At 34.5% G+C, this 12,095-nt stretch overlaps 2 protein-coding genes across 2 annotated transcripts; one reads left to right on the top strand and one right to left on the bottom strand.

Annotated features, from left to right (window-relative positions):
* The first annotated feature begins 3,334 nt into the window (after positions 1–3,334).
* Positions 3,335–7,286, top strand: LOC133297107 (mannan endo-1,4-beta-mannosidase 2-like). The gene is made up of 5 exons (XM_061496173.1): positions 3,335–3,691; positions 4,557–4,754; positions 5,785–5,907; positions 6,394–6,605; positions 6,890–7,286. The coding sequence occupies exons 1-5, from the start codon at positions 3,335–3,337 to the stop codon at positions 7,284–7,286; spliced, it is 1,287 nt and encodes a 428-aa protein (XP_061352157.1).
* A 609-nt stretch (positions 7,287–7,895) lies between these two features.
* Positions 7,896–8,633, bottom strand: LOC133297099 (uncharacterized). The gene has a single exon (XM_061496162.1). The coding sequence runs from the start codon at positions 8,631–8,633 to the stop codon at positions 7,896–7,898; it is 738 nt and encodes a 245-aa protein (XP_061352146.1).
* Between the last annotated feature and the right edge of the window lie 3,462 nt (positions 8,634–12,095).

The raw sequence follows: 12,095 nt of genomic DNA, 5'->3' as shown, positions 1-12,095 counted from the left end.
AAGTTCATAAATGAAAGCCCATTCAATAATTTTATATTATATTTCTCCCACACTCCCAATTTAAGAAAATGGAATCCTTTAATTTATTTGTAAAAGGATGGACTATTAGTTTATGGGAAAATTGTTTGTCCTTTTAAATGACATAATTTATGTCATTTCACTTTCACAAAAAAAGTGAGATTCACACCTTTACTTTTTTTTGTCCACTCTCTTTCTTCTATAATCTATCTCTTTCTCTCACTTAAAATGACACAACTTTACATCCACACACTTGGAATCCTTTAATTTATTTGTAAAAGGATGAACTATTAGTTTATGGGAAAATTGTTTGCCCTTTTAAATGACATAATTTATGTCATTTCACTCTCACAAAAAAGTGGGACCCACACCTTTATTTTTTTGTCCACTCTTTTACTTCTATAATCTATCTCTTTCTCTCACTTAAAATGACACAACTTTATATCTTTAAGATGATACACATTTTTCCCTTAATTCATACTGCCTAGACAAAAATGAGGAGTTAGGATATTTTCTAGTACATTTCCAACCGACCAGTTGCATATTTTCTTATCATTTGCTTGTTCTGCAAGCAAGACAAACCAGCAACTACAAGCGAAAGTGAAACCATACACAACCAAAAAAGAAATAAATATCTCTGCAAAATGTTGATTCAATAAAAAGTAAACCATAAAAAAAATAAAAAAAATGCACTTGTACAAGTAGTTGTATCCAACAAAGAACTCAAGATGCCTTTCAAGGACAGTGGCACGACATTATACCATAGTGGACAGGTAAACCTGAACATGTAATTGTAACAACTTTGTTAAAAGTCTAATTTTAAATAAGGTAATTTGTGATCTTATATCCATGCAATTATACTTCACAGTTAAGGAAATTGTAACAAGCAAAGACTCTATGAAATGATACAAATTCGAATAATTGGTTTGGCAATCGCACCATCAAATCCGCATGGTAGGATTGCCAGTCACGTATAAACCTCGGCATAAGGGGTAAATGGAAATCATACTCGTGCAGAATAAGTGCATGCACCATATCATAGTGAAGCGAAGGTTGATTCTATATGCATATGATTAATTTTATAGTTTAAGTAAATTTATAGGATGAAAGTCTCAATTATTCTTCTTTTGGTCAGCACAAAATTGATTTCAAACTTTATATGTCATTTTGACTGAAAAGACATTAACCTAATCCTTCAAGCATTAATAGTTGCTTATGAGTAATCTGATATATGTTTATAATGCAAAAGTGGTGCCATTAATTCTAATTCATTTGCACTTAAACTCAAACTTGAAATTCATCCCACAAATAGTAAGTGCATCTAAACAAATGAAAAAGATTGAGAACGATCCCTGGCTTCCCATATTATGCTCCCGTATGATAATGTTCCTCATCTATTAACTGGTTCATGTAACTATCCATTTTAGCTTGGCTTGCCCTTTTTTTCCTTTTTGGAAAAAAAAAAGGGGGAAGAACTAACGTAAAGCTTTGGTAATTATTACAGCTTATTTTTTTTAGAAATATTCCAATCGGTTCATCACTTTACGATTAGTCCGATTTGAGACGGGTCCCGAGATTAAGATTTTAAACCCCTCCCAAAAATAATACTAAGTAGGATCAAACACATATTATCACCTTCACCTACTCAGTTATTTTCTAGCGCCAACTGAGCTACTTATTAAAATGAAGATTCATATTAGTTATTTTATACTAGTATTTTTTTTAAAAATTTATTTTGTTGCTTGCTAACTTATACTGGTAATTATTACACCTTTAGTAGTTTTTCACTTGATTATTTGAACGGGACGAATTCGGAATCAACAAAGATAGTGATGCGCAACCATTCTTCCTCTACTAACATTTGGATTTCTCCGTGTACAACTGAATAAGGGTACGTTTTAGAATACAGTTTGTTAAATTGATTTTGAATGAACTTAATTTTGCTAAATTTATTTTAGTTAGTACCATGTTTCAGTGATTGATTTATATTTAGAAATGTTTGCAGGAAAAGTGATTTTCGCATAATTAATAATTTTTGATCGGATAATGTTGACAGAAATTATTTTTTGACCTGTGATTAGCAAAGAGAATATAAATTTATTTCTTGAGTTAAATTTGAAAAAATTAATGTCACAAATCTGATTGTAAATAAATTGATACTCAAACAATTAATTTAAAATTTAAATTTATTTATAATTTATATTTGCTACATTGTCAATTATTAAAAAAAAATTATAGTATTACTCAATGATATATTGTTTGGCTTTGGATTCGTCATGTAACATGATCAAAAAAAGTTTCCTACAAAATAAATGACAAATTAAATAATAATAATAATAAAAGTTGCATACCAAAAAAAAAAAATAATAATAATAATAAAAGTTGAAGAGGCACTGTGCTCAATAACTTTATCTTGTCTGTAGTGATTGTATGATATTAATTTTCTACCAGCAACATGATTTTTATTTATCCCTATATTGTTACATCATTCAATAAATTTAACATTTCATATAATTTTTGTCTAGTTGTCAAATTCATTAGATGATATGTCAACACAAGAATACCAAATGTATCTATTTTTTTTTAACATTTTAATCTGGATAACATGGTAAAAGGTTCAGTGATAAAGGATGGGAACAGTGATAGGAACAAGGCGACATAATTGATTAATGGTAATAGGTTCCTTCCTCAGATCTAGTTTAATTACTGTTTGTAGTTTGTACTGTTACAAAGTACAAACATTTCAATACACACTTACTACTATGTAAGATCATTTTCACTATAATTTTTTCAACACATTTCACTACACACTTTCTATCATAATATCATTCTCACTTTAATTTTTTCAACCTCAATCATCTCTGATAGTTTTGACTATTTTGAAGATAAACATGTGATTCTCTTTCAGTTCCTTTTCTTCTATGGGGTGGAACTACAATCAGAATAAGCATTCCTCATTTCATGCACAGTTATCGCTTGCTCATTTCATTCTATAAAATCCCCTTAATTACAGCCCCACTACAGCAACTTAACACAAAATCTACCAAATTTTCTTTGTACATTCCTTTTGGGGTCAGTGATTTTCTTAGTAACTCATTAAAGTTAATGCCTTTCAAGTCCATTCATACACTTCTCAGTTCTCACAGAGAGATCTAGAACTACCAAACTCACTTCTGAGGTGGGTTAGGTTCAGCAATCTTCATCAAGTGTCACTAAATTAGTGAAAACTTTTGAACAAAGGGTCAAAAGGGTACCCTGGAACCTCATCAATTTGTTGAATTTTGGCCTTAAATATATATTTTTAATATATATAAGAATGGTGGGAGGAAATGGTGTGTTCTATCCAATTCTGGGTTTTGCAGCGTTTGTGCTTTTCATTTATATGTCTTTTGGAGGCTTAAGGTTCAGTTTTGATGAAGAGCCAGAATTGACTTTTGTGGAGAGAAAAGGGACGCAGTTTATGTTGAACGGAAAAGCGTTCTATGTAAACGGGTGGAACTCTTACTGGTTAATGGTGCAATCGGTGGATGTTGATTCGAGATACAAGGTGCGTGAAATGCTGAAAACTGGTGCCAAGATGGGTCTCACAGTTTGTCGAACTTGGGCATTCAATGATGGTGACTACAATGCCCTTCAAACTTCCCCTGGTCGCTTCGATGAACAAGCTTTCAAGGTATTGTTTGTATGTAGCTCATGAAGTTTTTGAAAATTTCGTATTATGTTACTCCTAGAATTTATACTGATATTGTTTTGGTGTGTCTTTTCCGAGTTTCATGCCTGATACCGACACAGATTAGTTTATTGTTTTTGTTTTTTTGGCTGTCTAGTAGCGTTATGGTAAATTGTTTTTTGTTTTTTGGGGTTTTGATTCCTTTATTTTTTTTTATTGTCTTCTCGGTTTTTGTTCTCTTTTCCTGAAATTGTGATTGTAATTGTATCTCTTTCGAGCTGAATATTATGATTATGTTAATGGAGATAAAATTTGTTCCTGGGAAGTGATAGAATATGCATAAAAAGTGGCACGCGGTCTCTCTGGGTGGTAAGTATCTAAATAGAATCAAATTGAAGATTGTCTTTTTCTTTTATGCTCCTAAAATTGTGATCATTAGCTTACCAAACAATAAAAATAAAGTGTGTTCATTAGCTAGATAAATCAACATGAAATATGTTGGATTTTTTATATTCCTCTTTCTCCTTTCTCGCCATCCTTAATCAATCTACCGCCTGCAAAATTGTCCCAAAAATGGTATTGGTGTTCTGACTTCTGACTAAAATCGGTTTTAAAATCGAAAGGTTTCTGAAAGAAGCAATGTGTGCTTAACTTTTTGCAAATTTTCAAGCTACGCTTTTCAATTTAGTCTCTTAAAAGTTTATGATGGTTGCTTTGGAGATTTATGTCGCACTGAATATGTCCTTTATGTTATGCCCAACTAAATGAAAAATGCTTCATGTTGTATTACTGGAAATGTTGTTTACTGTTTAGCATTGTTTTTGGTGAATGAAAACCATGCTGAGGACTAGTGGGTGACTGGTAACAGGCATTGGATTATGTCATAGCAGAAGCAAGGCGAAATGGAATTAGGCTGCTCTTTAGCTTAGTAAATAACTTGCAAGCATATGGTGGGAAGACTCAGTATGTCAAATGGGCTTGGCAAGAAGGGGTAGGGTTAAGCTCGTCCAATGATTCTTTCTTTTTTGATCCATCAATCCGTAGTTATTTCAAGAATTACATCAAGGTATGACAAATCTATCTATCTATCTGTCTTTCTTTCTTTTTTCTTTTTCTTTTTCTTTTTTCCCTCTCTCTCTCTTTCACCCCAAACCCTGCCTCAGTTGGAGAGGCGTTCTTGTGTGCTATTTAAGATTGCTTTCATTATATATATAATGTGTGTGCGCGGGCACAGCAACAATTTAATATTCTTTCCCTTAACATATTTTAGCATGAGCAAGTAGTTGGCATTTTTGTCTTTGCTGGCCTGTTATTTGACATTTGAAAGGCATTCCTTGTTAGAAATCGACAATCACACAAATCGCAAACGAAAAGAGAAAAGAGAGAGAGAATAGACACAGAGATTTACCCTGGTTCACCCAATTTAGACTACGTCCAACTTGTCTGTACTATATTCACCTCACCGTCACTCATTACAAGTCACTCGGTTTACAAGAAAAATATAAATAGGATTAGAAAACCCGACAACTAGGACCATCATCAACATGCGAAATATGAGTTATACCCAACATTCCTAGTCCACCTTTCTCTGAAAATTGAATCATGTTGACAAGCATTTGGAACTTGAGACTGGCGATGGCATCTTGATGAAGAAATGTTCTACCATTGCACTAATTAACTGTCTGATTTTTTTCATTCTATAAAGTAGTTGCCTAGGACTGAATAATCACTGCAACGGTGTAGCCTTGTTGGGAAGCAAAAAATGAGATGACCAATGCACAATTTTCTTTTCATTAGCAAAACAAATAAATAAGTAACCTTATTTCTTAAGCTTCATTGAATATCTTCTGCTTTCTGTTTCCTTATGTATACTGAATTCAAAACATATAGAATGGCTTACACTTCTCTAGCCTGTGATCCATGACTTTATATGAAGCTTATATATCCTGCTTGCCTCGGTCTAAATTACCTCTTTCTTTACATGCCAAATTGTATGACTAACATTTTTTTTACTGGACATTTCAATTTTAGCTGCAAACAACCCTTGTGGCTGTTCTTATTGATAAATTAATAGTTTCCTCTGAATTATTCTGCAGACTGTCTTAACAAGGAAAAATACTATCACCGGAGTTGAATATAGAAATGACCCCACCATTTTTGGTTGGGAATTGATTAATGAACCTCGTTGCATGTCTGATCCTTCTGGTGACACACTCCAAGTAAGTCCTTTACATGTGCTTAACCCCTTCAAATATTTATGGAAAATCTACGCTAACAATATTAATACTATTTCAAAAATTAAAATAATTACTTGATTCTTCCTCCTTATGCTACGTTCAATAAATTATTATGATCTCTGACGAATGTTCTGGCTATTTGCCCCCACCAGAGAAGCTTGTAAATTTTACACAAGTGCATGGTTGAATTTGATATTAAGGATTCTATATCCAATTTTTAGCCATTTTTCTGATGCTAATTGTGAACTGTAATTTTTAATTCAAGTAATTAAAATGTAACAAGATGTTTTCTTTTTCTGTTTCATGTAAATTCGTATAAAACGAAGAGCAGAAAATGAAAAGGGCTGTCTTTATTCCTTTTCTTCTTTTTTTCTGTGGGTTCTGAAGCAGAGGAAAATGATGGTGGTGTTACTGCTTTTTACTTAGATATCTGAGTATACACTTCACTTAATCGCCATAGAATTGCAGGGGTGGATAGAAGAAATGTCAAATTTTGTCAAATTGATTGACAAGAACCATCTGGTAACTATTGGGCTTGAAGGTTTTTATGGTCCCAATGACCCAAAAAGTTCGACTGTCAACCCTGAGTATTGGGCATCCAGACTTGGGTCTGATTTTATTCGGAACTCTAAAGTCTCGAATATTGATTTCACCTCTGTTCATATCTATCCTGACCATTGGTAAGCACTGCATGAAAGCTATATCTGTAGTTTTGGATTTGCTTCTTAGTCATAAGAAAAAGGACCCAAAGTAATGCCTTTCAAGGTTTCTGACTAGTTTTCATGTTTGTCTTAACTGATCAACTATTGCAGCAAGAGTTCTTTTGAAATTTGTATTATGCCCTTTGAGATTTATCTTCTGATTTGTATATAGAACCACACATCCAAAAAAATTTCTCATGAAAATTTCATATAGCTATTTCATTTGTACTTTATCTTTTATTTAATTATCAATTTCTGCATAGGTTTCATGAGCAAGCAATTGAAGATCAACTGAAATTTGTCTCCAAGTGGATGCTTTCCCACATTGAAGATGGGGACAAAGTATTGATGAAGCCTGTCTTGTTCTCTGAATATGGATTTTCAGATATGAATCAGAACTTTTCTTTATCTGACCGAGAAAAGATGCATAAAACTGTTTTAGACATAATATACAAATCTGCTAAGAAAAATAGGTCAGGAGCAGGTGCTTTAGTTTGGCAATTCTTAGTTGGAGGAATGAAGGAGTTTTCTGATGAATATGGGATAGTCCCATGGGAAAGTTCATCATCTACCAATTCACTATTTATTAAACAGTCTTGCAGATTGGCCAATATGAAGGGGTGGACTCAACAGGATGCAAGTTTCAAAGAACTTTGTTAGCAAAAACAGTGGAAAACAGTTTTATATTATGGAATAGAAATCGGTATAAGATATGGTTTGTTCTTGCTTCAAGGAGTCTACAACAATGCTTGGTTTTGTACTATATCCTTCCTTCAGGTGTTTAACATTTCATCACCAATATTGCAGTGGAGTGATTAGTTGAGTATATATAGTGTGGTAGCATGGATTAGAGATTCTTATAAACAAAGTATCATTTAGATATTGAAATTTTTATGTAATTAAGTTATATTATCAAATCCAGTTTACTCCGCGGATTGTATGCGGAGAGTTATCAAATCATTGCAAATATTTGCTTTTAATTTTGTCACTTTTGCTGGTAAATATCAATTCGGAAATGAACCGAATGCATGTATATTCAGTAAATATCCAATAATAATATTAAAACAGGCATGACTAAGGTCAACTAAAACACCAAGCATTATGATAATGTAGCAATTTGGAATTGTAAATTGAGACTAGAACTTAAATTACATTCTCTAAAATGCAAAATAAAGTAAAATAAAATAAAAAAAAAAAAGATTAAAAGAGGCAGGGCCTATTTACTAAAAATGGAAAAAAGCGAAGCATAATTTATTTAATTACATGGCGCTAATTGGATCCACGCTTTGATAATCTAGGAGAAGTTCTAACTCTAACCCCATTTGTAGAAGAAACAGGGCTCTTCTCAGCTTCACTCTTATTTTTGTTTCTTTTGGGATTCGATTTCTCACCTTTTTCTTCTTCAACCACCTTCTTCACAGCATCACCACCACCACCACCTTTAATCAATCTGCGACTCCGAGTCCTAAGCCCCATCGAATCAGAATCCACACCATTGCTCTCCGTGGAAGCCACTCGATCAAAATCATCTCCAAGCTTCTTCACCAACCTCCTCGGAACGCCGCGACGAGTAAACCTAACCTTCGCTTTCGCTTCCTCTTCATCTTCAATCTCTTCCAACTCCTCATCCTCATCATCTATCAGAGCCACTGACCTCCGCAGCTTCGCCGCGACCGGAGCCGGCGGAGGCGAAAGCGAGGCTTTCCTTTTAGATCCGCAAAGATCCGGGCGGGCAATGGAGAGCGGGCTGTGGGCCTGGGCCTTGGAGATCTTGTCGCGCTGGGTTCGGAGCTTATCGACGTTGCCTTCGATTTTGCCCTGGAGGCGAAGGCGTTTCTCTTCGAGGCCACCCATGGACCAGTGGGCTTTATGGGCCCACGACATTAAAGCGTCAGTGACGGGGACGGGAGGGTCGACGCGGTGGTCGTTGAACTTGAGTTCAGTATAGAAACGAGGGCGGGGGAGGCTGGTGCCGTAGAATTTAGCGGGACCATGAGAGACTACCATTATTTAAGAGTAAGGCAATCGCGAATGAAATGGACTGTGTTTGGTAGCGATAGAGTTTTGTTAAATAGGAATCAGAAGCAGAACGAGGTAGTGATGGCGGGAACTTAAAACATTTGGCGGGACAAGTTGCCGCCCCCCAATTAGTGTGAAAATTTTGGCGCCTTTTGGTTATGGGCTTGGGCTTTGTTTGATTTTAAAGGGTTTCGTTTTGTTACACAAGATTACTAAGTACGAACAATACGATCAAGGTTATTGAATATCGTGCATCATGAATCGTAATTAAAAAATATATAATATTGTTATAAAAAAAAAAAAAAAAAAATATATATATATATATATAATTAATATTATAATTAATTATATAAATTTAAATTTTAAAAAGGATTCAATTAGAAAAATACATAAATTATTAAAGTGCAAATCAATTATTCTCATATTCATCAATCATCAAGCTAATATTATAAATTTATAACTACTATCAGTATCAACATAATTAATCCATCATCTTCTTTATTAGTGTAGTCATTTGACTCATTTATTATTTTTTGTTTAACAATCTGAAGTCTTTTTTCCACTATCAGCTAGTTTGATTTTTTAATTTAAATCAAAAATTAAATCTTTATTTTCTTTTAGATTTTTTTAGATTTAAATCACAAATCAAAATTATTTTTAATTTTGTATTAAAAATTTTGATTTAATTTTTGTATCGTATAATATATGATACAATATTACACCTTATGGTATAATATTATGTCGTCTGATATCCCGTGATATGTATTGTATGATGTTGATAACTATGTTTGTGATACCTAAACACATAAGTGTTTATTGGTTCCCCACAAATTACTTGTATCTTATGCTAATAAAAAGGTAAAACGTGGGAATCTGGCATCTCAGTAAGGGGGCATTTGGTACAGGTGAAAATTATTTTTACCAGGGAAAGTGAGTTAGGTAGGAAAGTTAGAAAAAAGTTGTTTGGTTGGGTAAAATATTACCAGGCAAATTGATTAAAGTTTTTGAAGTCTATGTTTGGTTGAGAATAGAATATTGATGGGTAAATGGTATAAAATTACAAAAGTAATCCCTTATTAATTTTTTAATATCAATACAAATATTTTTAATATCATTACAAAAGTAACCCATAATAGAAGGGTAGTTCAGTCAAATCCTTCATTCTATGGATCTCATTTGCCTAGTTATCATACAATACCGCTTTCAAAGTGGCATTGTTGGTTTGGGTTTATTGTTACTTTTTGCAAAGAATTGTGGAACCATAGCCAAATCAGTTGGCTGAGAAATTTTTAGAAAAGATTGAACCAAACGTTGTATTCATGAAATGCCAATATGTAATGCCTGGGGTTTTCTTAAGAAAACCCAAACCAAACACCCTCTAAAAGCTTTATTACATCACGGGATCTTTATTTCTCTCTATTTTCCCTAACTTTTCAATCTCATCATAACTAGAAGTTATAATGCAAAATATAAACCATGTAGAAAATATGGGTTTAAAGTTTATAGGAGATAAAATTATACAAAACTCAATATTTATGAATGTTTTATTTCTTACACAAATAAAAATATGTGATATTCAGTTTTTCTTTCTCTTTCTCTTTTTCACATGGTTTCACATGGGTCTCATATATTTTTATGTATGTGTAAGTGATAATTTTATCTCTTATAATATGAAAAACTTTAAATTCATTTTAAAGAATTAATTCAACCCCAAAGCTTAAGTTGCTGGGAGAAGCTAATGCTTCTCTAACATGCCCCCTCACATAAGACCCCACTGAACTTTGTAACAGCCCCAAACCCTGTAGCATGATATTGTCCGCTTTGCCCCGCGCACAAGCACCGTCGAGCTCACGGTTTTGTTTCTTGGGACACCCCACAAAAGGCCTCACACTAGAAGAGGTATCCACACCCTTATAAGGTATGCTTCGTTCCCCTCTCCAACCGATGTGGGACATTACATCCTCCCCCACTGGGAATACAGCGTCCCCGCTGTACACACCGGTCCAGGGCCAGGCTCTGATACCAAATGTAACAGCCCCAAACCCTGTAGCATGATATTGTCCGTTTTGCCCCGCGCACAAGCACCGTCGAGCTCACGGTTTTGTTTCTTGGGACACCCCACAAAAGGCCTCACACTAGAAGAGGTATCCACACCCTTATAAGGCATGCTTCGTTCCCCTCTCCAACCGATGTGGGACATTACAAACTTGAAGGGTGAATAATGCACAAGTCCATCCACCTATACTACGAAACTCCGCTTAATTAATTATTAATTAAATGGAGACGGTGAAGATCGACCTGTGACCCCAAAATTAATACCATATAAAAAACTATTTTAATCCAACAGCTTAAACTCTTAGATGAAGTTACATTAATGGCTTTATATTTCTCTCACCATTATAAAATGTTTCGTTTAATTTATTTTGGAAAACAAGGAATGCAAAACACAAACACACTAGAAAGTAGAAACTGATACATAGTTATGCATGGGGCACCTATAGAAACTCCTAGTCCTGAAAGACAGTGCAGGTTGTTGAGATTCAGAGAGAAGAAACAGAGTATGGTGAAAACTGAATTCAATGATTTCAAAATCTAACTACAACTTCCGTACATATCTTACATATATGGCTATCAACATGCACAACTAAGATAAACTAACTAACTAACTGATAGTCGTTTACATAACTTCCTAACTAACTCATAAAGATCCAGCTACACAACTTACGTGGCATCTTTTCTATCATGATTGGTTGCTTTAATAAGATGATTATTAAAGGCAACTGAAATGGGCTTGATTTGTTGCATTTCATTGGGCCACTTTATGTTGGGTAATACCCCCTACAAGTGGGATGAAGCAAATTGATGAGGCCCAACTTGGAGATGATTGGAAGAAAAGACTTCGATGGCAATGGCTTCGTAAATATGTCTGCAAGTTGAGCAGCAGAGGACACAGGAAGAAGATGAAGAAGACCAGAGCATATTTTCTCTCGGGTAACATGGCAATCGATCTCGATGTGCTTAGAATGCTCATGAAAAGCTGGATTATGAGCTCGGTATATGGCTGATTCATTATCGCAATAAACCGAAGCAGGTTTAAGCCATGAGAGATGCAAATCGTGGAATAAGTGTTGAAGCCATTGAAGCTCACAAGTCAGAGTAGCGAGAGCTCTGTATTCTGCTTCAGAGGAAGAACGCGAAACAATTGTTTGCTTCTTGGAACGCCATGCAACTAAGGAAGAGCCAACAAAAATACAGAGACCTGTAACTAATCGACGAGTATCAGGACAAGATGCCTAGTCTGAGTCGCTGAAAGCTCGAACCTGAATGTTTGTGTGTGCTGAGAAGAACAAACCAGAAGCTGGGGTTAGGGATGGCAAAGCGAGCTGCCCGCCACGCCCCACCCGTGCCCATCATAAGCCCGCGAGATTTTACACTAAAAAAGAAAATAAT

Source organism: Gastrolobium bilobum, unplaced genomic scaffold (genome assembly GCF_033153095.1).
Source record: "Gastrolobium bilobum isolate Gb01-03AN ecotype WA unplaced genomic scaffold, APGP_CSIRO_Gbil_v1 utg44712, whole genome shotgun sequence".
In the NCBI taxonomy this organism is placed as follows: domain Eukaryota; kingdom Viridiplantae; phylum Streptophyta; class Magnoliopsida; order Fabales; family Fabaceae; genus Gastrolobium; species Gastrolobium bilobum.
Note: the sequence above shows the minus strand (reverse complement) of the source record. Positions and strands in the feature narration are given on the sequence as shown.